Genomic DNA, 26,596 nt, shown 5'->3' with positions numbered 1-26,596 from the left:
GTGGTTGATGTTTCTCAATCCTACCCTCTCTGTGTGGTCTGCAAGTTTAGCTATCATGTCTTCACTCCCATCATCTGAGTCATTGATATAAATTGTAAAAAGTTGAGACCCCAGCATAAATCCCTGCGGGACTCCACTCAGCACATCCTACCAATCAGATAAAGACCCATTTATGTATATCTCTGTTTTCTGCCAGCCAGCCAATCTTCTATCCAGGCTACAATGTTACCACCTACACATGGGCTTTTATTTTCTGCAATAATCTTTGATGTGGCATGTTATCAAATGCCTTCTGGAAATCCAAGTACAGAATGTTGTCCAGGTCTTGCTGCATATGCATATGGAATGCTTCAATATTTGAGAGGTCACAAATGGCGCTGAACATTGTACAATCATCAGCGAATATCCCCACTCCTGACCATACAATAGAAGGAAGGTCATTGATGAAGCAGCTGAAGATGGCTGAGCCTTGGAAACTACCATCCTGCAGTGATGTTCTGGAACTGAGATGACTGACCTCCGACAAGTACAACCATCTTCCTTTGAGCTAGGTATGACTCCAACCAGTGGAGAATTTTTCCTTTGATTCCCATTGATTCCAGTTTTGGTCATGTGCTGCCTTGATGTCAAGAACAGTCACACTCACCTCCCTTCTGGAATTCAGCTCTTTTGTCCATGTTTGGACTAAGGCTGTAATGAGGCCAGTAGCTGAGTGACCCAGGTGGAATCCAAACTGAGTGTCAATGAGCAGGTTATTCCTGAATGTATGCCGCTTGATAACACTGATAACAGGGCTACGGGCCAAGTGCTGGAAAATGGGATTAGAATAGATAGGTGTTTGATGGCTGGCAGTGACATGATGGGCTGAAGGGCCTGGTTCTGTGCTGTAAACTCTGACTCTATGACCTTGCATCAGTTTGCTGATGATTGAGGGTAGACTGATGGGAAGGTAACTGGCCAGGTTGGATGTGTCCTGCTATTCGTGGACAGGACATACCTGGGCAATTTTCTGCATTGCTGGGTACTTACAAGTGTTGTGGCTGCCCTGGAACAGCTTGGCTAGGGGTGTGGCTAGTCATGGAGCCCAAGTCTCCAGTACCATTGCTGGAATGTTGTCAGGGCCCAAAGCCTTTGCAACGTCTGATAATGCAATTAGCTGATACAAACTGGATTCGGTTTAGACTTAATTAAACCTTGCATGTAATAGGGAAACGGCTTTTCCGCTGGTTAACAGTGGCTGGCTGAAGTTGTCTGTGCTGAGTTAATGGCAAAGTTACTTTACGTCTTGATGCCAGTTGGGATAGTGAGTGCTAAGTTGGGCCTGGTTCTTGCTGCTTATCACTAGATTGTCAACTGCAACTTTTCAATGTTTAAAATCCTGGATTGTCTCTCTCTCTCCTGTTTTCTTTGCTCTGGCGAAATTTAGTCGAATTTCTTAAACCTTCATTCGTCACTCCGTTCCCTGAGGCCAGGAACCACACTGGTGACTCTTCCTTGAGCTCTGAGTAATTAGTAGTTTTGGGGAGATGTGGGCGTAGTGGCAATGTCATTGGACTAGTAATCCGGAGGCCCAGGCTCAGTCTTTGGGTACAAGTCCACTATGGCAGCTGGCTGAATTTAAATTCGGCTAATAAAATCTGGAATTGAAGGCTAGTCTTAGTAATGAGACCTGAGAGACCCTTCACCTGCTCGGTGTCTAGGTGCTTTTTTTTTTTAGCGAGCCCATGAAGCGAATAGAAAATCCAGGCTAATCTGATGGTCAGTCAATAGTGCCATAGATTCTGGGTCCCTGATGCTGCTGGATCCCCAGGGATCTGCTCCTTCCTCAGTAAGTAGAGATGCCTGTACTCTGTTTCCTGACCTCTCTGCCCTCAGCCTCCAGTATTGTTCTCCTGAAACTCAACAGAAGCTTGAGAAACAGTACCTCATCTTTTGAGCCTTCTGGATTCATCATTGAGTTCAACAATTTCAAGTTGTAACCTCTACTTCCCTTCGTTTCGGACAGCAGGTGTTGGTAATAATCCTGCTGCCATTTACACCTTCTCTAGACCCAAGTTTTGTTTCTTCACTTGTCCCATTGCTACCCCTTTACCCCGGCATCACCATCTCTTTTGCCACTGAATCACACCTGCTTTCCACCCGTTCACAGACCTTCCCTTATATTCTTTCCTCCCTCTCCCATTTTCCTTGTCTCTACGCTTGCTTAGAACTGTTACAACTCTGACTTCTCCCAGTTCTGATGAAAGCTGAACCTGAAACGGTAACACAGTTTCTCTCTCCATAGCTGCTGCCTGACCTGAGTGTTTTCAGTATTTTCTATTTATGTTTCTGATTTCCAGCATCTGCAGTATTTTGCTTTTAGTTGGTAGGACCTGAGTTCGATGCCCACAATTTCGATGTGTCAAGTGCCAAGCTTATCTCTTCCTAATTTCCAAACTTTACCCTGCCCATTTAATACAACTTGACACAGCGATAGGCTGAAACTGTTGAAAGGTCTTCGCAAAGAGGGATTAACACTTTGGAATGTACTTCCAGTTTAACAGATTGAGGTGTACAAATGATGAGGGGCATGGACAGGGTGGATAGGGAGCAGCTGTTCCCCTTAGTTGAAGGGTCAGTCACAAGGGGGCATAAGTTCAAGGTGAGGGGCAGGAAGTTTAGGGGGGAATGTATGGAAAACCTTTTTTGCCCAGAGGGTGGTGACGGTCTGGAATGCACTGCCTGGGAAGATGGTGGAGGCGGGTTGCCTCACATCCTTTAAAAAGTACCTGGATGAGCACTTGGCACATCATAACGTTCAAGGGCTATGGGCCAAGTGCTGGTAAATGGGATTAGGTAGGTAGGTCAGGTGTTTCTCACGTGTTGGTGCAGACTCGATGGACCGAAGGGCCTCTTCTGCTCTGTGATTCTGTGAACAATGACGTTGTTCTAGGTGGATAGTTGAATGATGTCAGAGCGAACTGTAGATTTCAATTTCGATGGATGATCGAAGTGGGCAGAAGTTCCTAAACCTCAATCCTTGAGCAATGTTGGAGATTAACACAATTTTCTCCCCAAAACAGGGTAATGAATATGTGAAGCTGTTGCTAAAAATAGTTAAAAAAAAAAAACAAAAAATACTGGAAAAATTCAGCGGGTCTGGCCACAGAGAAACAGAGTTAAACTTTCAAGACCCAATGACTCTTCATGCTATGAAGAGTCATACGCACTCAAAAGATTAACTCTGTTTCTCTGTGTCCAGACCTGCTGAGTTTTTCCAGCATTCTTTAGTTTTTATTTCAGATATTCCAGCATCCGCAGTATTTTGCTTTCAACTTAGTGCTAAAAATGGTAATTAGTTCCAGGTCCTGTGAAAAGGACATAAATCAAAACCGATAGAAAGGATTGGTAAGTTAGAGATGTATTAATAGGCTTCATTGATTAACGAGAGAGTATCGAGTCCTAGAGAGAGACGAAGCCTCTGCATGAAAGGACCAATTTGATGGGCAAAATGGGCCTTTGCTTGATTCAAGCATTCTTTTGTCTTTTTCTTATTTACCATGTATCAGGCGGTTAGGCATTTTCCACAGAGGAGAAGGTTGTGAAAACACAACCCTTGTGTTACATAACCCTTAAGCACCTACCTTATAGACACAGGAGAAGGAGCTGATTGGTTGAGTAATCCTGCTTCTACTTTCTCATTTTCAATTTATGATAAACAGTCCGAAAGTAAGCTTAAGGTATGGTAGGGCAGCTTGACTGTGTGGAATGTGCATCCTGTGACATGTGGGAGTTGTGAATGCTTCACATGGCCTAGACGAGCACATGTACAGGAAGTGTCCCCAACTGCAGAAACATCAGTTCTGGGTTCTGGAGCTTGAGCAATGGCTGGGGTCACTGTGGTGCATCTATAAAGCTGAGAACTACGTGAATAATGCAAGTCACACTGTAGGTTGGGAGCATGCAAGCCGAAAGTGAATGGGTGACCTCCAGAAAGCCGAAGAGTGCCAGTCAGGTGGTGCACCAGTCCCCTAAGTCAATCTTGCTCACTAATTGGTTTTCTGTTTTGGATACTGGTGAGGGTGTTGCTTCCTCAGAGGAGTGCAGCCAGAACCAAGTCTGTGGCACCATGGGTGGCTCATCTGGACAGGAGGAGTGGATGAAGAGCAATAATAATAGGGGAATCATTATTTAGGGGAACAGATAGCCATTCCTGTAGCCGTAGACCTACCTCCAGGATGGTATATTGCCTCCTAAGATAAAAGCAAAATACTGTGGATGCTGGAAATGTGAAATAAGGATAGAAAATGCTGGAAAAACGCAGCAGGTCTGGCAGCATCCATGGAGAGAGAAACAGAGTTAATGTTTCGAGTCCATATTACTCTTCTTCAGAGTTGAATTTTTCCAGCATTTTCTGTTTTTATTGTGACATATTGCCTTCCTGATGCCAGGGTCAAGGGTGTCACTGTGCAGCTGCAGGACATCCTTTTGGGGGAGGATGAACAGCCAGAGGTCGTGGTCTACGTTGGTACTGATGACATAGGTAGAATGAGGGATGAGGTCCTGAAAACAGATTTTAAGGGACTAGGAAAGGGATTGAAAAGCGGGACATCTAAGGCCGTAATCTCAGGATTACCCCCAGTACCATGTGCTGGTGAGCGTCAAAATAAGAGGATTGCACGAACGAACACGCAACTGTACACAAATAGTGTAGGAGGGAAGACTTTAGATTTCTGGGCCATTGGAACTGGTTCTGGGGCAGGTGGGACCCGAACAAGGAGGACAGGTTACACCTCATCAGGACCAGGGCTAATATTCTGGCAGGGAGATTTGCTAGTGCTGTTGGGCAGGTTTAAGCTAGCGTGTGAGGGAATTCGGATAGGAGAAAAAGAAAGCTGGTAATGGGAAGTAGAAAAGCAGTAAATGTAAATGGAAGGCAGCAGAAGCAAATGCCAGCATCAAATAGAGTCAAAAATACAGAGTAATCTTTAAAAAACAGAATTAAAGGCACTCTACCTGAATGCACACAGCATTTGAACATATGAAGATACAAATTAGGAGGAGGCCAATCGGCCCCTCGAGCCTGTTCAGCCGTTCAATAAAATCATGGCCAATCTGATTGTAACCTCCCGCCTATCCCAATTAACCTTTCACCTCCTTGTTTATCAAGAATCCATGTAGCACTGCCTTAAAAATATTCAAAGATTCCCTTCCTCAAAAGGCAGTGGAAGCAAAGTTCCAAAGATTCACGACCCTCTGAGAGAAAAAATTTCTCCTCCTCCCTGTCTTAAATAGCCACCCCTTATTTTTTAAATTGTGACCCCTAGTTCTAGATTGTCCCACAAGAGGAAACATCCTTTCCACATTCACTATGTCAAACCCCACAGGATCTTAAAGGTTTCAATCAAGTTGCCTCTTGCTCTTCTAAACTCCAGCGGATACAAGCCCAGCCTGTCCAACCTTTCCTCATAAGACAACCCGCCCATTCCTGGTATTAGCACAGTAAACCTTCTCTGAACTGCATTTAATGCATTTACATCCTTCCTTAAGTAAGGAGACCAGTACTGTATGCAGTAATCCAGATGTGGTTTTACCAATGCTCTGTACAACTGAAGCATAATCTCCTTAATTTTGGAATCAATTCCCCTCAGAATAAATGATAACATTCCATTAGCTTTCCTAATTACTTGCGGTATCTGCTTACTAGCCTTTCATGACTCATGCACTAGAAACATCGAGATCTCAGAGCTCTGCAATCTCTCACCATTCAGATAATAAGCTTCTTTTTTATTCCTCCTGTCAAAGTGGACAATTTCACAAATGCCCACGTTATACTCCATTTGCCAGATCTTTGCCCTCTCATTTAACCCACCTATGTCACTTTGTAGTCTCCTTACGCCCTCTTCACAACTTACTTTGCTCCTTATCTTTGTGCCTTCAGCTAATTTAGCAACCTCAGTCATTTCATCCAAGTCATTTATATAAATTGTAAAAGGTTGAGGCCCCAGCACTGACCAGTACACCACTCGTTACATCCGTCATACAGAAAATTACCTCCAATAATATTTACTCTGTGTTTCCGGTTTGCTAACAAGTCTTCTACCCATGCCAATATGTTATCCCGTACACCAGGAACTTTTATTTTCCGCAATAATCTTTGATGTAGCACCTCACCAAATGCCTTTTGGAAACCTAACTACAGCACATCCACCAGTTCCCCTTTATCCACAGCACATGTGACTCTTCCAAAGAACTCCAATAAATTGGTTAAACATGATTTCCCTTTCACAAAACCATGTTTACTCCACCTGATTGCCTTGAATTTTTCTAAGTGCCCTGCCATAATATCTTCAATAATAGCTTCTAACATTTTCCCTATGCCAGATGTTAAGCTAATTGGCCTGTAGCTTCCTGCCTTCTGTCTCCCACACCCTTTTTGAATAAAGGAGTTATGTTTGCTATTTTCCAATCTAATGGGACCTTCCCCGAATCTGGGGAATTTTAGAAGATTAAAACCAATGCATCAACTACCTCAAGACCTGAGGATGAAGTCCATCAGGACTCTGGGATTTGTCAGCGCTTAGCTCCAACAATTTGCTCGATACCATTCCCTAGTGATTGTAATTTTCCTGAGTTTCTCCCTCCCTTACATTTCCTCATATATGCAGCTATTTCTGAGATGTTACTTGTATCTTCTATAGTGAAGACAAGTTCACAACAAATGTGAATTTATGGGACAAGTAGAAATGAGTGGGTATGACCTAGCTGCCATTACAGAGACATGCCTGCAGGGTGAACAAGGCTGGAAATTGAATATTCAAAGATATTCGACATTGAGGAAGGATAGTCAAAAAGAAAAAAGGTGTGGGTTGCACCAATAATAAGGAATGAGATCAGTACGTTAGTGAGAGAGTTTAGATCAGAAGAGTAAGATGTTGAAACTGTTTGGGTGGAGCTAAGAAATAGCAAGGGGCAGCAAACATTGATGGTAATGTAGAACACGGTATAAATCAGGAAATTAGAGGTGCATGTTACAAGGGTAATGCAGTAATCATTGGTGACTTCAATCTATCTATAGACTGGGTAAATCTAATGAGCACCAGTGCTGTGGAGGACGAATTCCTGGAATAGGTAGGCAGTGGTTTTCTAGAGCAGTATTCTGAGGAATCAGCTAGGGGACAGGCTATTTTAGATCTAGTATTGTACAATGAGAAGAGACTAATTAATAAATGACTAATTAATAATCATGTTGTTAAAGAAGCTTTAGGGAAGAGTGACCATAATATGATCGAATTTTCCATTAAGTTTGAAAATGATGTAGTTCAGTCCAAAACTAGGGTCTTGACTCTAAACAAAGAAAACTATGAAGGTATGAGGTGCAAGTTGGCTGTCATTATTATGATACAGCCGATTGTAAAGGCTGAGTTGTTCAAATCTCAGAGAGAAACTTGAAACAACTGTCATACCCATTTTTGCAATTTGTATGTTTCGAGATGCTGGCTTTGAATTCAGTAGTAATAAGACCACCAAGTTTCAAGAGGTTTTTTTTTATAAAACTAAATTAAACATTTATTAATACAAGAAAGATTGTAAACACATACATACGTCTACAAAATACTATTATAATAACTACAAAAATCTCCTAATTAATCTGACTCTTAGCTACACCCCCATTAAGGCAACAGCAAATCTCACAGACTTAAAGAGACCTTTGGCAAAGCACACTCTGGACAGTCGCATTCAAAATGAGTTTCTTTCAGCTCTGGGTCCTTGCAGACAGCAGCTTGAGTCTTACAGGCTGCAGGCTTCTTACACTTGTTGGATCTTAAAATGCCTCTGCCTTACACTTAATCTCCTTTCTCTTTGAATGTAAATTTCCATTGTATCATTATGCTTTTAATTTGACCTCTTCTAACAATAGCATTCTTTAACTCCACAAATTTTATTAGAAAAAAATAAACACAGTACTTGGAGTCTTCTAGCTAGGTGCAGATTTAACCCTCTCTTTTGAATGGTTTATTTAAAAATGTAAATTACCCCCTTGACACCTAAAACACATGAGATTGGGGGTAGTGTATTGAGATGGATAGAAAATTGGTTGGCAGACAGGAAACAAAGAGTAGGAATAAATGGGTCTTTTTCTGATTGGCAGGCAGTGACGAGTGCCTCAATGTAATATCTCCAAATTTGCAGAGCTGGGTGGGAGGGTGAGCTGTGAGGAGGATGCAGAGATGCTTCAGGGTGATTTGGACAAGCTGAGTGAGTGGGCAAATGCATTGCAGATGCAATATAATGTGGATAAATGTGAGGTTATCCACTTTGGTAACAAAATCAGGAAGACAGATTATTATTTGAATGGCTATAAATTGAGAGAGGGGAATGTGCAACGAGACCTGGGTGTCCTTGTACGCCAGTCGTTGAAGGTAAGCATGCAGGTGCAGCAGGCGGTAAAGAAGGCAGATGGTATGTTGGCCTTCATAGCGAGAGGATTCAAGTACAGGAACAGGGATGTCTTGCTGCAATTATACAGGGCTTTGGTAAGACCACACTTGGAATATTGTGTGCAATTTTGGCCTCCTTATCTGAGGAAGGAAGCTCTTGCTATAGAGAGAGTGCAGCGAAAGTTTAGCAGACTGAATCCTGGGATGGCGGGACTGACATATGAGGAGAGATTGAGTCGGTTAGGATTATATTCGCTGGAGTTCAGAAGAATGAGGGGGGATCTCGTAGAAACCTGTAAAATTCTAACAGGACTAGACCGGGTAGATGCAGGAAGGATGTTCCCGATGGTGGGGGAGTCCAGAACCAGGGGTCACAGTCTGAGGATACGGGGTAGACCATTTAGGACTGAGATGAGGAGAAATTTCTTCACCCAGAGAGTGGTGAGCCTGTGGAATTCGTTACCACAGAAAGTAGTTGAGGCCAAAATATTGTATGTTTTCAAGAAGGAGTTAGATAAAGCTCTTGGGGCGAAAGGGATCAAAGGGTATGGGGAGAAAGCGGGAGCAGGCTATTGAGTTGGATGATCAGCCATGATCATAATGAATGGCGGAGCAGGCTCGAAGGGCCGAATGGCCTACTCCTGCTATTTTTTTTGTTTCTAAACTTCCCCATGTTTATCTAATTCCATCATCTCCTTCTTTCTTTTCATCAAAGCCTCTAGATGAGCTGGCTTTAATGAAGACACACACGTGCACACACACACCCCTACCTATTTTAAAAAATAATTTCCAATACAGACATGAAGAGATCAATGACAGTGGTGGATTGGGAAAATACATTCAAAGATATGATGATAGACAGGCAATGGCTAGTATTTAAAGAATGAGTACATGGTTTACAACAAATATGCATTTCTTTAAGGCACAAAGACCCAACACAAAGGAAAAGTAAATCAACCATGGTTAACACAGCAATTTAAAGATTAGATCAACGGAAGAGGCTTATAAAGTTGCGAAGTGGTAAGGCTGAGGATTGGTAGCATTTTAGAATTCAGCAAAGCGAAACCAAGAGACTGATAAAGAAAGGGAGAATAACATATGAATGTAAGCTATCAAGAAACATAAGAACAGACTGCAAAAGTTTCTATAGGTGAAGGAAATGATTATCAAAGACAAATGTGGGCCATTTACAGGCAGAGATAGGAGAATTTATAATGAGGAATAGGGAAATGGCAGAGAATCTAAATAATTACTTTGTGTCTGTCATCACGGAGGAAGATAAAACAAAACCTCACAGAAATACTAGAAAACCAAGGGACTAGTGGGGATGAGGACCTGAAAGAAATTAGTGTTAGTAAAAACGTAGTACTGGAGAAATAGATGAGCCTGAACATTGATGGTTCCCTGAACCTGCTGAGCTACGTCCCAGAGTGTTGAAAGATGTAGCTAAAGCAATGGTGAATGCATTGGTGGTCGTCTTTCAAAATCCTAGAGAGCCTGGAATGGTGCCTCCTGATTGGAAGGTTGAAAATGTAACCCCACTATTTAAAAAAGGAGGGATAGAGCAAACAAAGAACCACAGAGCTGTTAGCCTGACATCTGTAGTAGAGAAAATACTAGAATCTATCATAAAGGATATGATAACTGATCACTTAGAAAATGATCTGATTGGACAGAGTCAACATGGATTTATGAAAGGGAAATCATGTTTGACAAACCTGTTGGGGTTTTTTTGAGGATGTTATTAGCAGAATAGATTAGGGGGAACCAGGGGGATGTGGGGTATTTGGATTTAGAAAGCAGAGAGTAGGGATAAATTCTTAGTATAGAATCGTGGTTAGATCACATCTGTAGTATTGCGTACAGTTTTGGCCCCCTTACCTAAGGAAGGATATACTTGCCATAGAGGGAGTGCAGGGGAGGTTCACCAGACTTAATTTCCAGGATGGCAGGACTGTGCTATGTGACTAGTGGGGTACCACAATGATCAGCGCTTGGGGCCCCAGATGTCCATAATCTACAACACTGATTTGGATGTGAGGACCAAATGTAATATTTCCCAGCTTGTGGATGACACAAAGCTAGATGGGAATGTGTGTTGTGAGGAGGATGCAAAGAGGCTTCAAGGGAAATTGGATAGATTCAGTGTGCAGGATCATGACAGATGGAATATAATGTAGATAAGTGTGAGGTTATCCACTTTGGTAGGAGGAACAGAGGTACCGAGGTGCAGAGTATTTCTTAGACGCTACCCAATCTCTCACCATTTATGTCCAAAGGGACCTGGGTGTCCTTGCCCATAAGTCACTGAAAGCAGATGCAACAAGCATTTAGGAAGGCAAATGGTATATTGGCCTTCATCACAAGGGAAATTGAGTACAGTAGTAAAGATGTCTTGGTTCAATTGTATAGAATCGTGGTTAGATCACATCCATAGTATTGTATAGAGTTTTGGTCCCCTTCCCTAAGGAAGGATATACTTGCCATAGAGGGAGTGCAGGGGAGGTTCACCAGACTTAATTTCCAGGATGGCAGGACTGTGCTATGAGAAGAGCTTGAGGACACTGTGCCTGTGTTCTCTAGAGTTTAGAAGAATAAGAGGTGACCTCATTGAAGCCTACAAAACTTTTAAGTGGCTGGTCAGGGTAGATGTAGGAAGGATGTTTCATCTGGCTGGGGTGTCTAGAACCAGGGGACACAGTCTCAGAATAGGGGGCAGGTCATTTAGGACCGAGATGAGGAGGAATTTCTTCATTCCGAAGGTGGTGAATCTTTGGAATTCTCCCCCCCCAGAGGGCTGTGGATGCTCAGTCATTGAGTATGTTCAAAGCAGAGGCTGATGGGTTTATAGATAATAATGACATCATAGTGCAGGAAAATGGTGCAGAGTTAGGTGATCAGCCATGATCTCGTTGAATGGCGGAGCAGGCTTGAGGGGCTGAATGACCTACCCCTGTTTGTATGTTCCTATGAGCCACTCTTGAGAACCTTTTAAAAGATCGAGAGGAGCATGTGGGAACCAAGAAGAAAGGTGAGAGCAGGGGTAGAGGTAGAATTGGATCATGGAAGAGGTGTAAAACTTTCTTTTGAAATGCACCTCCCTTTCCATTTCTAAACCTGCTGTTTGCTGGTGGTTCATCATAGGAAGTGAAAGCGTGAGCTAAGTGCTCCCTCTGAGCTGCAGAGGGAGATGAGGATAAGGAAGTGAAAAGTGCAACACTGCATAAAAATGTTATGGACAGTAGGTGAAGAATGAAGAAACAACAACAGCTTGCATTTATACAGCGCCTTTTATATAGCGCAATGTCCTGAGGTGCTTCATTGGACAAAAATTGACGCTAAGCCAAAGGGAACATTAATACAGGTGACCAAATGCTTGGTCAAAAAGGTAGGTTTTGAGCAGTTTCATAAAGGAGGAGAGAGGCAGTGAGACATGCGAGGGAGTTCCACAGCTTAGAGCTCAGACCACTGAAGGCATGGGTGCCAGTGCTGGTAGAGTATGCATAAGAACCCTGAATTGGAGGAGTGCAGAGATCTAGAGAGTTGTGTGGCCATCAGTGGGTACAGAGATGGGGAAGGATGAGGCCATGGAGGGATTTGAACACAATGAGCAAAGAAAGGAAAACCAGTAGAAGTAGCAAAGCAAGACCACAAGGTTTCTTGCCTGTAGCTGATCCAAGAGAAGGTGCCATTAAATTCCCCTCTCTGCTCCCATGAGAAGCAGCGACTTTGGGTGCACCAGATGGTTTAAATTCTTATCTTGGCTCCATCATATTGCTGACAATGTTCTAAATGTAATGCCATTTGTTTCCAGGCAGATTATGAAGTGGCTCCAGATGAGAAGCGACGAGATTGTGGACTCCAGCTTTTAGAGACTTATTTCAACAATGGGGTATGTTCTTTTGTAGCTTTTCTGTGCAATCTTGCGTTAATCCATTATTGTTTGCACAGTTGTAGAGAACGATACGTTTGTAGCACTTTCTGTTCTCGCTTTTGAGATTTAAAAATGCCATCCCGAATTTAATTAATTGTTTTCTATCTTCCCTTTCTTGCCTTTTTTTAATTTCATTTATGTTCCCACCCCCTTTTTCTGTTGCCCCCATCAATCTTTGCTGGAGGTGTCAAATGTATGACAGAGTATGGTTACAGGAGTTTGTCATCCTTCTCTTACTCACTCAAGTGAGCAATCTTTAAATGAGCCTCACTTGTTGACAGAGCCTCAACTGTGAAACTCCCGAGCTCAAGAAGTCCCATAGCACTTCAGTCAATGAAGCACTTGCTGGGGTACCACACTGATGTAATCTCTCTCTTAGGCTATCCCTCGGGGTCGAGGATGAATTGCTTCCACGCTTAAAAATTGAGTTCTCGGGTGACTGGAGAGTTCCACTGCGTGACCTACAGTCACTGTCACAGGTGGGACAGATGGTGGGGGGGGGGAGCAGGTGGGTGGGATGCTCAGGTTGCCATGCACTCCTTCCTGTTCTACTGTTGTAGAAGGCAGCCAATTTTAACACAACATGGTCCCACAGATAATAGTGAGAACAGATCATCCATTTTTGTGATGTTGGATGAGGGATAAAATTGGCAAGGATGCCAGGGAGAACTTCTTTGCTCTTCTTCAATAGTGGCATGGGGTCAATAGTGCCCACCTGACAGGGCAGATAGCTCCTCGGTTTAACATCTCATCCTGCACCTCTGATACTGTAGGGCCTCCCGGGTATTGCACTGGAGTGTCAGCCTAGCCTATGTGCTCAAGTCTCTGGAGTGAGAGTTGAACCCACAAATAGCTCAAAGCTACCCAAGGTGAGCCACGATAGTCCATGAAATCATTCCTTGTAGAGTAGGGAAGGCACAAATCTTTTGTGAAGGTGGATGTTAATTTAAAAAAAAAATTAATAATTTTGGGAATATGGTGGTATTCTGTAAAGGCTGAGTCTGTGTGTTTGTGTGTAATCAAACTGGGGGAAGGGTAGTAAAGACAGCTTATCTGTAGGAGCAGAGAGTTGAAAGGTAAAGAAGCTAGATGCATGCACTTGTAATGAGAGGCTATGGTGAAGTTGAATGTATCAGTAAATAGGTTGGAAAAATTGAGTTCAAAGAGCTGCTGAGGGCAATGGAATCTAAGATAAAGGGGAAAAGGATATTTAAGGAACGATGTTTAGTAGAGTGTAGTGGCTGTGTGGGGGAGATGTTCTGAAACCAGCTCTGCGCTGAGAAAAGTTGTGAATTTGAAGCAGCCGTCCAGTTTCAAGCCAGAAAAGTCTTCGTTTTCGGAAAGCGGTCTGTTTCTGAACTTCCTTCGGTTTTCCACAGTGGAGTGGAAGAGAGCGGGATGTCATGTGGTATACGTTATTAAATTAGGAGCAGTTATTGCTTTGGGTGATATTACTGGTTAAAACCTATATGGGAGCTGGTGCCAATAGGTTTACTTGTGTGTTCTGACCAAGTGGGTTTTTTTTGGGGAGTGGAACGTTTTGTAAGACTGTTTCAACTGTGTAACTTTAATCTTGTGTGCTTAAGTTTTTTCTTTTTGTTAATAAATCTTTTAATTTTAAAATCCCTCTGGGATTTGGCTTGTTCAGCAGCCAACATCGGTTGTGGTCGCAACACTTTAAAGAGAGAGCTGGGTGTGATAGGAGTTGAAGGGAAGGTGTTTTCCCTGGGTAGGTTAACCAGGATGGACCATCGACAATTAGCAGAAACTAGTGATGGAGGTTGTATAGAGCAGACTTCCCATGGTAACTGTGAAGGGTGGTGCTATCTCATCGGCATCTAATGAGTGTCCTACTCGTGCTTTTATCCAGTTTTTCTTTATTCTTTCATGGGCCGTAGGTATCGCTGGCTAAACCGGTATTTATTGCCCATCTCGAATTGCCCTTGAGGAGGCGGTGGTGAGCTGCCTTCTTGAACCACTGCAGTCCATACGGTGTATTTACACCCACAGTGCTGTTAGGGAGGGAGTTCCAGGATTTTGACCCAGCGATAGTGAAGGAGACACAGAGAGTGAGTCTGAGGGCATTTTTCTTTCACAGAAGATGGCAAGGTCAACATCTATTGCCCATCCCTAATTGTCTTTGAGGAGGTGGTGATGAGATGCTTTCTTGAGCGCTCAGACCATGTGATGAAGGTATTCCACACGGAATCCTGAAACTTCCACAGCCCTTTTAGAGAGTAAGTTCCAGGATTTTGACCCAGTGACAATGAAGGAATGGCAATATAGTTCCAAGTCAGGGTAGTGTGCGATTTGGAGGGGAACTTTCAGGTGGTGGTGTTCCCCTGTGCCCCCTGCCCTCGTCCTTCCAGAATGAACCTGATCCTTTTCTGCACACATCTAAACGATTGGTCAAACCCAGCTGCTTTGCTGACTTGCTTCTCCCTGGTGAGGTTTCACTTTTTGTTCTTCTGATGTTACGACCGGGATGGGAGAAGTGCGCCTATTATCTAGCCCCACTGCTCCACAGGTTACTATTTTTTTAAGGACATGAAGGACTTTTTTTAAAAGGACCTTAGTGAACAAGATAGGTTTGTGGTCATCATTAGACTTTCAACTCCAGATTCTTACTGTATTCAAATTTTGCCATCTGCTATGGCGGGATTTGAACCTGGGTCCCCAGAGCATTACCCTGGGTCTCTGGATTACGAGTCTGGTGATAATACCACTATGCCACCACATTTTAGTTTGAAAGTTTAATTTACTCACTAAAATGGCCAATTGTTTACCTCTCTACTGGTACCCAGAATAAAAGGGACTTTAACCGGGTTCCTTCAATAGACTCAATGACTGTTGTAAAACAAAACAAGTTGCAAGTACTAGTTAACACATGAATGTAATCCAGAAGTAAAATTATCTATCTCTTTTTTAAAAATTCCCCCAATACGCATGCAGGCACGCACATGTACACACACAGGACAAATGGATAGAGTTGGCCTTTAGAGGATAGGCATTATGAAATAAAGGATAACGTTCACAGGGCCTTGAGGCTGTCGATCTGGAGTTCCCTTGCGTGAAGGTTGGTCCCACTGAATGTCTGGAAGTTCTCACCAATGGAGCTTTGGATGTGGAGGGAATGTACACATGTTGGCTGGATCAATTTTGCCTGTCTCAGCTTTGCAGGTCCAAAATGCAGACAAGTTACACTCGGATGAGGATTCTCTGGCTACAGGTTGATAGCCACACACAATTTCAGGCAAGGCAGCGAGAGAGCGAGCCAGGGTAGCTTTCCTTACTCCAATTATTCCCTGACTGACCGACTTCAAAATCAGTAGGTTCAAAACTTAAGCTTTATTTTTCACTGCCTTGCAATTTCCAGCAAGTTACTCCCACTTTGCCTTTCTTCAGTTCTTTTTCCCCCATCAATTAAAGTGATTGCAGTTCAAAAACAGCAAATGGATCTTCCTCAAATACCCTGCAGGGCAGGAAGAAGCCTGGTTGTTGACAGTTCCAGGTGAACTTATTATCTTTTTAAAAAAAAAAACTCCACATCAGCATCTAAGTATCCAAATAATCGTGTCTTTCCATATTTTAAATGAAAAATAGTTTAAAAGTATGGTTTTCCCAACTTCGAGCAGAGATGTTTAGCATTGAACATAGCCAACCTGGGAGCAGGCTGTAATAGACCTGGTAATGTGCAATGAAAGAGGATTTATTAATGACCTCATAGTGAAGGCACCTCTAGATAGCAGATTCCTGATGAGCTGCGATGGGCGGTGGGGGGTGCGGGGGTGAAAGTTTATCGGGGGTAGGTAGGAATGTGAGTTGAGGTTACAATCCAATCAGCCTCGATCTTATTGAATGGCAGAGCAGGCTTGAGGGGCTGAGTGGCCTACTCCTCCTAATTTGAATGTTCATATATATATATATATATATATATATAGGCCTGGCTCCTACTGCCTGTCTGGCATTGCTGATACCCAAAAGTCTGCCACTCTGCCGCCTCTCCGGTGTACTTGGCACAGATGCAGGATTTGTACCCAGAATCCTCCTGATCCGTATAGTCCCATCTATCTGCTGCATTAACCTGTTCAACCATGAAGCTATTGAGGGGGGAATGCTAACACAGTACAGGGAACTGATTTAGACAGAGGCCCTGGCCAACCTCGCTCTGTAAATTTGACCTCATCCTAAACTCTGCAGCCCTTACTCTAACTATCATCCTGTCACGTTCATCCATTCTAAATTCTGCAGCCCATATCCCAACTATCATCCTGTCACGTTCATCCATTCTAAATTCTGCAGCCCATATCCCAACTATCATCCTGTCACGTTCATCCATTCTAAATTCTGCAGCCCATATCCCAACTATTATCCTGTCACGCTCATCTTTTTTTAACCTGAGGCAAAAATAATTTGTAGGACTTACAGGGAGAAGACGAGGGAGCGGGACTAGTGAGTTGTTCTTGCAGAGGGCCAGCATGGATGGGATGGGTCGAATGGCTGCCTCCTGTGTCGTAGCCATTCTATGATTCGCTGACTTACTTTGGCTCCTGGCCCGGCAGCGCATCAACTTTAAAATTTGCATCCTCATTTTCAAATGCCTCCAAGGCCTCATCCCTCCCCATCTCAGTAATTTCCTCCAGCCTCACAACCCTCTGAAATGTTGAGCTCTGGACTCCTGCACATCTCAAATTTTCACAGCTCCACTGCTGGTGGCTGAGCCTTCCAGCTGCCTGGGACCTAAGCTCTGAAACCCCTCCCTCTTCCCTCGAGACACCTCCTCAGCACCTACCTCTTTGAATTAAGCTCTTGATCGTCTGGCCTTGTGTCTCGTTCTGTGGCTCGGCGTCAAATTTTGTTTGATAATGCTCCTGTGAAGCACCTTGGGATGTTTTACTGTGTTGCATGTGTTAAATGAATACAAGTTATCGTTGCTGATTAAATTACCTTCACAATGCTGGTGTTGTTAATTTGCAGTCAGTGGCCCACTTACCTGAAGTGTCTGTGGAGACGGTGAAGCAGTGTAAGGAGAAACTGGAGCAGAGCCCTTGTAAGGAAATCTTCACAGAGTGCGTGAAGTAAGTCATGGTTCTCTACACTTGACATTACGGACCCTATACCCAATTGGAAAAAGGAAGCCAAGAAGAGGTGGTTTATAGGACGGATCAACACGTGACCATGGGTGGGAGAAGAGAATTATTCTTGAGCAGTTGTTCTGATCTGGAATGCACTGACTGAGAGGGTGGTTGTAGTGGGGGTAATGTTACTTCACTTGTAATCCAGGGGTCCAGGCTTTGGTGACTAGGGTTCAAATCAAATTCAGTTAATTAAAAAATCCGTAAATGAAAGTGGTCTCAGCGTTGGTGACGTGAAACTATCACTAATTTCTGTAAAAACCCATCTGGTTCATTAATGTCCTTTAGGGAAGGAAATCTGTCCTTACCTGGTCTGGCCTACATGTGACTGCAGACACACAGCAATGTGGTTGACTCTTAACTGCTCCTCTGAAATGGCCTAGCAAGTCACTCAGTTCAAGGACGATTAAGAATGGACTATAAATGCTGAACCTTGCCTATGTCGCCCACAACCCATGAACGAATAAACTAAAAAGAAAAAAATTTTTAAAAAGCAATAGTACTTTTCAAAGGGGAATTTGAAAGGGTGAAAATTGCAGGGGGCATGGGACTAATAGGATAGCTCTTTCAAGGGGCTGGTACAAGCACAGTGGGCCAAACGACCTCCTTCTGTGCTGTACAATTTTATGAGCAAAACAGTGGTGGGCGAGCGTGGCAAATCCAGGCTGAAACGTGCACGATGGCCAACTATTGGTACAGCTTGAACCCCAGCACTCCTGACACCTTGTCAACCAGCTCCTACGCGCACAGAAGTTTCTATGCTTTCGATGCTGGGTGTCGGCCTGCCCTATTTGAATGACGTCTTGAAACTTGGAGTAACTCCTTTTGACGAGGTGGGGAAAGGAAAGGGTGAATGAGTGAAAGCCCTGCCATATTGGAATCGAAACCTTGCCTGAGAAACTTGTGCTCGAATCATCCTCTACACTGGAAGAAGTGAGGATGCTTGAATATGGTTTATAGGTGTTGGAAGTGATTTTTGAGGGGGGGGGGTGGTGGAGCCTCAGGGTAGTTTTCTGCGGCATTACTTCCTGTAAGGACCTGTGTTCCCTCTGAGCTGCACAAGTGCGCAACAACCCAAGAATAGGGGATGTGCCACACAGGGAAGAAACAGGCTGCACGCAAGGAATGTTCCCTTTAAGGCAGACACATGTAGCAAGCTGGCCAAGCGCAACAAGCCAAAGTTTGGCGGGGGGGGGTGGGGGGCATTGGGTAAAGACCCCCTTGCTAGTCACAGCGAATGAAGCCCACAGTGGAACAAACCAGGCTGGTCTTTTGCCAAGCGTTTGTTTTTATTATCAGCCGCCCTCCCGAGTTTGACAATTGCAGAAAACCTCGTTGGTTAACCTTCCTATATCGCACGCGGTCCTGGCTCACCCAGACTGATGTCACCAAGCTTGGAGTAAAGGTTTACCGATCACACGCTCGCTCTGGGGCTCTGTTGGATTAAATGGGGTTGGGGGAGGGAATTGCCCCATTTAATCCAGCAGGAAAACAGAGCGATACAGCATGGAGGAGGCCACTTGGCCCATTGTACCTGTGCCGGCTGTTTGAAAAAGCTAACCAATTAATTAATCCCACTCCTTCGCCCTTTCAAAGGAACATTGGAGCAGGAGTCCATTTGGCCCATCGAGCCTGTCCCACCATTCAAACAGATCACGGCTGATCATCTGCCTCTCTGCCATTTTTCCTCACTGTCCCCATATCCCTTGATGTCATTAGTATACAGAAGTCTATCGATTTCTGTCTTGTACATGCTCAGTGATTGAGCAGCCACTACCATAACTGGAGCCCTGTAATCTTTTTTCCCATTTTATCCACTTACCTTTTCAAAGTTGTTTTCTCAGGCAGTGCATTCCGGATTGTGATAATACGTTTTGTAAAAAGCCATTGCCTCCCTTTTGTTCTTTCATTGATTTCCTTAAACCTGGCTCCCCTGATCCTTCTGTGGTTGGAAACAGTTTTTCATAATTGACCGGGTGGTTAACAGTGAGGTTGAGTGTCTTGAGCTACAGGAAAATATAGACAGGATGGTCAGATGGGCAGATTAGTGGCAGATGGAATTTAACCCTGAAAAGTGTGAGGTGATACACTTTGGAAGGAGTACTTTGACAAGCAAGTATTCAATGAACAGCATGACACTAGGAAGTTCTGAGGAACAAAGGGACTTTGACCTGTGTGTCCATAGATCTCTGAAGGCAGAGGGGCATGTTAGTTGGGTGGTGAAAAGGGCATATGGGACACTTGCCTTTATCAATCGAGGCATAGATTACAAAAGTAGGAAGGTCATGTTGGAGTTGTGTAGAACCTTGGTGAGGCCACAGCTGGAGTACTGTGTGCAGTTCTGGTCGCCACATTATAGGAAGGATGTGATTGCACTGGAGGGGGTGCAGAGGAGATTCACCAGGATGTTGCCTGGGATGAAACATTTAAGTTATGAAGAGAGGTTGGATAGACTTGGGTTGTTTTCATTGGAGCAGAGAAGACTGGGGGACGACCTGATGGAGGTGTACAAGATTGTAAGGGGCATGGACAGGGTGGATAGGGAGCAGCTGTTCCCCTTAGTTGAAGGATCAGTCACGAGGGGACATAAGTTCAAGGTGAGGGGCAGGAGGTTTAGGGGGATGTGAGGAAAAACCTTTTTACCCAGAGGGTGGTGACGGTCTGGAATGCGCTGACTGGGAGGGTGGTGGAGGCAGGTTGCCTCACATCCTTTAAAGAGTACCTGGATGAGCACTTGGCACGTCATAACATTCAAGGCAATGGGCCAAGTGCTGGTAAATGGGATTAGGTAGGTAGGTCAGGTGTTTCTCATTTGTCGGTGCAGACTTGATGGGCCGAAGGGCCTCTTCTGCTCTGTGATTCTGATTCTGTGATAATTACCCCATCTAAACCCTTCATAATTTGCACTTAAATCTCCACTCAGCCTTCTCTACTCTGAGAACAATTGCAACTTCTCTTGTCTTGCCACATAAGCGAAGTTCCAGAAAATTGTATCTAATGTAATAACTAAAATCAGAACAATAACTGGACTCGATCTTTTTATCTGTGTTACTTCCAGGAGGTTTCCTAATGATTTGATTTGCGGAGGGGATTGGTTTAACATCCTTTGGGGCAACCCCTTGGCGAAGGAGGGTTAGGGTTGTGTGGAGTGAGTGGTAGGGCCATAGGGAGCTCTGAGCGCTGGCGATCCCATGGGTTTGAGCAGACGCTGTGGTGACTCCAGACTACACTTGAGACCTGTAAGAGGGAAAAGAGCGGAGTTGCAATCCTGCGCTGGATTGCTGGCTCCCATCAGCTACCACTTACTGCCCTGTCAGCTCAGTTCCACTCATTCCCTGGGGAAAGGCAAGCATTTTTGATGTTTTTCCAACCCCTTCACCCCATCGCCCCCCCCACTTCCTCTCAGTGGGGAGGTGAATAATGGAAAGAATGTGCCAATGGGGCTGTGCTGAAGGGAAGTTTTGCTTTTCTTGAATCTTGTTCCTACGTGTTTTGCTGCAAACACCAGAGAGGGGGAACAAGCTCTGGAAGAGTTTCCATTTCTGTAATGTGTGTTTATGTGTCTACAGGGAATTGGAGAGAATGCTGTGCGTAATAAGCTTGTACACTTAAGAATGGATTAGCAGGGAAGGATATTAATGCTTTACAGAACTGGAGGGTAGTGTACTGGGGGAGATGGTGGTGTAGCGCATTAGCAATCTAGTCAGAGGCCCAGGTTAATGCTTTGGGGACATGGGTTCAAATCCCACCACTGCAACTCATGCAATTTAAATTCAGTTAATAAAATGAGCTAAATAAGCTGAACTCTCGAGGTGAGGTGAGAGTGAATGCCCTTGACATCAAGGCCGCATTTGACCGAGTGTGGCGTCAAGGAGCCCTAGTAAAACTGGAGTCAATGGGAATCGGGGGAAAACTCTCTGCTGGTTGAAGTCATACCTAGCACAAAGGAAGATGATTGTGTTTGTTAGAGGTCAGTCATCTCAGCTGCAGGACATCACTGCAGGAGTTCATCAGGGTAGTCTTCTAGGCCCAACCATCTTCAGCTGCTTCATCAGTGACCTTCCTTCCCTCATAAGGTCAGAAGTGTGGATGTTCGCTGATGATTGTACAATGTTCAGCACCATTCGCTACTCCTCAGATACTGAAGCAGTCCATGTCCAAATGCAGCAAGACCTGGACAATATCCAGGCTTGGGCTGACAAGTGGCAAGTAACATTTGCGCCACACAAGTGTCAGGCAATGAACATCTCCAACAATCACCCATCACCCCTTGATGTTCAATGGCATTACCATCACTGAACCCCCACTATCAACATCCTAGGGGTTATCATTGACCAGAAACTGAACTGGACCAGCCATATAAATACTGTGGCTACAAGAGCAGGTCAGAGGCTAGGGGTCCTGTGACGAGTATCTCACCCCATGACTCCCTAAAGCCTGTCCGCCATCTACAAGGCACAAGTCAGGAGTGTGATGGAAAACTCTCCACTTGCCTGGATGAGTGCAGCTCCCACAACACTGAAGCTTCAGACATCAAAGCAGCCCGCTTGATTGGCACCACATCCACAAACATTCACTCTCTCCACCACCGACGCACAGTAGCAGCAGTTTGTACCATCTACAAGGTGCACTGCAGGAATTTACCAAGGCTATTTAGACAGCACCTTCCAAACCCACAACCACTGCCACCTAGAAGGACAAGGGCAGCAGATAGATGGGAACACCACCACCTTGAAGGTCCCCTCCAAGTCACTCACCATCCTGACTTGGAAATATATTGCCATTCCTTCGCTGTTGCCGGGTCAAAATCCTGGAACTCACCTCCTCACAGTGCGTGAGTGTACCTACACCACACGGAGCGCAGCAGTTCAAGGTAGCAGCTCACCAGCACCTTCTCAAGGGCAACTATGGATGGGCAATAAATGCTGGCCCAGCCAGCGACGCCCACATCCCGTGAATGAATAAAAAAAAGATCTGGAATTGAAAGCTAGTCTCAGCAATGATGACCATGAAACTATCATTTGTTGTTGTGCACACAAACATCTGGTTCACGAATCCCCTATAGGGAGGGAAATCTGCCCTCCTTACCTGGTCTGGCTTACAAGTGACTCCAGACCCACAACAATGTGGTTGACTCTTAACTGCCTTCTGAAATGTAGCCTAGCAAGCCGCTCGGTTCAAAGGCAGTTAGGGTTGGGTAACAAATGCTGGGCTTGCTAGCAACACCCACATCCTATGAAGGTATACAAAAACTAAGACAGCTGAGGAAAGCTGATAAATCTGCGCTATGGAAGGAGAGAATAATCCTGTCCAGTGAGGGCCACCAAGGAGGTTATTATGCTGTCCAGTAAGCTTGAAGTGCATAAATTTGTTCAAAAGGGGCAAGCCTGCGATGAATGAGAGTGGAGACATTATTGTTTCCTGTGGGGGTGCAGAGAAGGATTAGGGACTCTATCGGAAATATGGAGGGAAGGGGTCGGGAGCTGCTGAAACCATTGTGTTCAGGCCTAGACTTTCAGCAGTTTCAGGAAAGCTTCTTGAGTATTGCTGAAAAAGGAGACGTGGCTAAGCTTTTTGCCTTGCACTCTTCAGGACACTTTGCAAGAATACCAAAAAAAGGGGAGAACAACAATTTGTACTGTATGAGAAGAGAGTGCTGATTGATTGGCAAGTGGACTCTGGTAGAGGCATTGCCATGGAGAATGCACCAGTGATGATGACTGGCAGTTAACTGCCACTCAGTTTGAAATTTAAACCAGGTAGCTTGACCCTGATTGGCCAAGGCATTGCCCTGGGGAATGAGTCAGTGAATGGCTGTCACTAATTTTGTTTAGCTGAAACAGGTGCAATGTGTATACATGTCCTTTCTGTCTGCAAAGAGCAAGCTCCTGCATATCAATATACTTAGCTTCCAGTGCAGCGAATGTGCCACACTGCGAACCCAACTGGCAATCTTAAATTCATTGTCAATGTAATTCCTAGCAACCTGACGATTATTTAGCAAATGCTGCCCAATCATGGGATCACATCTAATTTTGGGCACTGTTTTGAGTTTTGCAAGCATGGGCTAGTTGGGTATGGTCTGTACCTTAGATAAAAACAAAAAAACTGCGGATGCTGGAAATCCAAAACAAAAACAGAATTACCTGGAAAAACTCAGCAGGTCTGGCAGCATCGGCGGAGAAGAAAAGAGTCGACGTTTCGAGTCCTCATGACCCTTCGACCGAACTCGAGTTCGGTCGAAGGGTCATGAGGACTCAAAACGTCGACTCTTTTCTTCTCCGCCGATGCTGCCAGACCTGCTGAGTTTTTCCAGGTAATTCTGTTTTTGTTATGGTCTCCACCTTGCCTGTTGTGAACAGCGGCTGGGACATGCTGTTTGAAATGATCCACCAGTATTTAGTATGAATGGCCTACATACCTAACACCACACTGGCACTGAAATTCATACACCACTTTACTCATTTGCATGCTAGGTAAGACATCTTTTTGGCTTGACGGCAACGTTCTGTTAGTGGCAAATACCACTTGTGCTGCTGCTGCATAGCAGTTTGAAACAGCTAGCTTCACCTGTTGTTGAAGTTCTTGAGATAACTTGCCCTTCTAGGGTAAGCTGAGGTAGACTGGGCACTTTTCAGGGCCAAATGTGACAGCCTTAGGTCTGCTGGTGAGTTTGCGTGATATATAGTGTGAAAGGATCTGATCAGGGTAGTCATTATCCTGCAGGATGCCTTTGATGTGCCCTATTTCAGCATCAAGCTTGTGTGGTGAGCAAATGGCTTGGACCCTATTACAGGGTTGCCAATAAGACCAATCTTAGAGTGTGGAAGTGTAAGAATCCGAACACATATATTGACGAGTGAAGGTAGGCTTGTGGTAGACCATGGTAGAGAATTCCCTGGTAGAGTTTTCACTAGTACATCAGGGAGTTCATTTGACAGCTCCATTTCATTAGTGGATTTGAGTGCAAGATGGAGCCCATTAAGTCAGTGGGCTTAGGAAATTATTACATGCAGTTGCAGATTTAAATATAGCAAGCATATCATCCACAAACAGGAAATATGCGAGACGTAGGAGGTTAGGTGTCATTCCATCGAAGACTCGTTTCTCGTGGAAACCAACAAATATGGCAACACCATCTATTTGTACATACATGGTGTCATTAACACTGAACTCAACTATGCAAGTTGCCAAGTTCGTAATTTTAATGAATACTGATTCACACAAAGGTGGCAGATCGCGATCCCCATAATATAGTGCTGCAGCGCAAATATCCATGTCTTCCTCAAGTGGCACATTGGCGAGTAGGCTAGCAATGTCAAATGAGCACCTGGACACAGCATTGCTATCGATATGCAAATCCTGTGTGGCCTTTGCAAATGTGAAGGAATCCATTCATTGTGTATGTGGAAAACTTGGTTTAAAAACTGTTTGCAACAATTCTCCCAGCCGATAATAAACATGGAAAATGCTGGGAAAAGTCAGCAGGTCTGACGGCATCGGCAAGAGGGAAACAGCGTTAATATTTCGAGTCCATGTGACTCATCTTCAGGACCAGCATCCCCAGTATTTTGCTTTAACCCTGTTACCAATCCGTTCAATCTTCTCTGCTATTCTGCAGGGTTTCACCGCAGTTCCCTGGTCCCAGGTAGACTGAGCCTCTGAAAATCCAGTGGATGTGGCCCCATAATATCCACTACATTTCTGGATCTCCCAGTCCTTTCCTTTGTGTTGTCAACAGATTTTTACTATTTGCTCTCCCTTGCTGAGCAAGATTAGTAATTTAAGAATAGCGGTCTCTGGCTGCCCTGTTCCAAAGCACACTTCAAATCGAAAGCAAAATGCCGCACATGCTGGAAACCTAAAATAATCGACAGCATCAGCGGAGAGAGAAAAACAGAGGGATTGTTTTTCTTTTTTTTACTCCTCCTCCATTACGACCTGAATCTTGCCTTGTACATCATCCCCTTTGCCATTGAACCACTCCTGCTTTTCACAATGCCGCTGCTCACTCCTTTTGTCAGCCGGGACTCGGTGGGTAGGTAGCGCACTCGTCTCTGAGTCAGAGCTTTGAGTTCAAGTCCCGCTCTGGAGACGAGGGGCTGAATTTACCTGGTGCCGTGGACATGGGGTTGGAGGTGGTGATGGTGTGGCGGGTGGGTGGGGTGGTGGGGGGAGGGGAGGGGAAGGGGAGGAGGAGATGGTGGTTCAATCATGGTGTGATGGTTAGAGCAGATTACATTAAGGAAGCTTCCCCATCTTCTAAGATGATAACATCAGTCACAGACAAGAGTGATCAGATGAGGGAAAGTAGTAAGTGGATCAAAGAAAAGCAATGATGAATGCTTTATGACCATCTTGGAGGACATCCCTTTACTACCGTCCTATTCTTGCCCTTCAAAATCTAAGTAGGCTACCGTATGTGTGCTTACATCCTGCGTCCAAGGAACAGAGGACTTAGGAGCAGGAGCAGGCCATTCGGCCTCTTTGAGCCTGCTCCACCATTCGATTAGATCATGGCTGACCTGGTTGTGTCTCAACTCCGCTTACCTGTGCCCATAACCCTTGACTCCCTTGTCCATCAAAAACCTGTCTATCTCGGCCTTGAAAATACTCAATCACCCAGTCTCTACTGCTTTCTGGGGAGGATAATTCCACAGACTAACGGCTCTCAAAGAAAAATTTTCTCCTCATCTCTCTCTTAAAATGGAGACGGGCCTGTTGTTTTTTAAACCCTTTCCCCTTGTTCTAGTCTCCTACGAGAGGAAACATCCACCCAGTATCCACCCTATCAAGTCCCTTCAGCATCTTGTATGTTTCGATAAGATTGCCTCATTCCCAACCTATCCAATCTTTCTCCATAAAATAAACCTTTCATTCCAGGAATGAGCTGAGTGAACCTCCTCTGAACTGCTGCTGCCGCAATTATATCCTTTTTCGAATAAGATCATTAAAACTGGACACAGTATAGTCCTTGGTGATGTGGGATTGAATCTTATGACATGGTTTCCTGCTGTAGCCTTGTGGTGGATTGCCCTGTCTACCTCCAATGCTGCTACTGCTGACAACCTGTGGATGGCTTTGAAACCCATTTTACAATTGGAAAC

At 44.5% G+C, this 26,596-nt stretch overlaps 1 protein-coding gene across 1 annotated transcript in view; it reads left to right on the top strand.

Moving 5' to 3' along the window:
- LOC121277293 (G protein-coupled receptor kinase 5-like) overlaps positions 1–26,596 on the top strand; it is a 142,484-nt gene that overhangs the window by 79,927 nt on the left and 35,961 nt on the right. The window contains exons 4-5 of the mRNA XM_041186571.1: positions 12,235–12,312; positions 17,332–17,432. Of these exons, the coding sequence (XP_041042505.1) occupies positions 12,235–12,312; positions 17,332–17,432 (179 nt within the window). The remainder of the gene's footprint in view (positions 1–12,234; positions 12,313–17,331; positions 17,433–26,596) is intronic.

The sequence above is a fragment of the Carcharodon carcharias genome, chromosome 4 (assembly GCF_017639515.1).
Source record: "Carcharodon carcharias isolate sCarCar2 chromosome 4, sCarCar2.pri, whole genome shotgun sequence".
NCBI classification, from domain to species: domain Eukaryota; kingdom Metazoa; phylum Chordata; class Chondrichthyes; order Lamniformes; family Lamnidae; genus Carcharodon; species Carcharodon carcharias.
The sequence above is the reverse complement of the archived record's forward strand: the minus strand, read 5'-3'. Positions and strand labels throughout refer to the sequence as shown.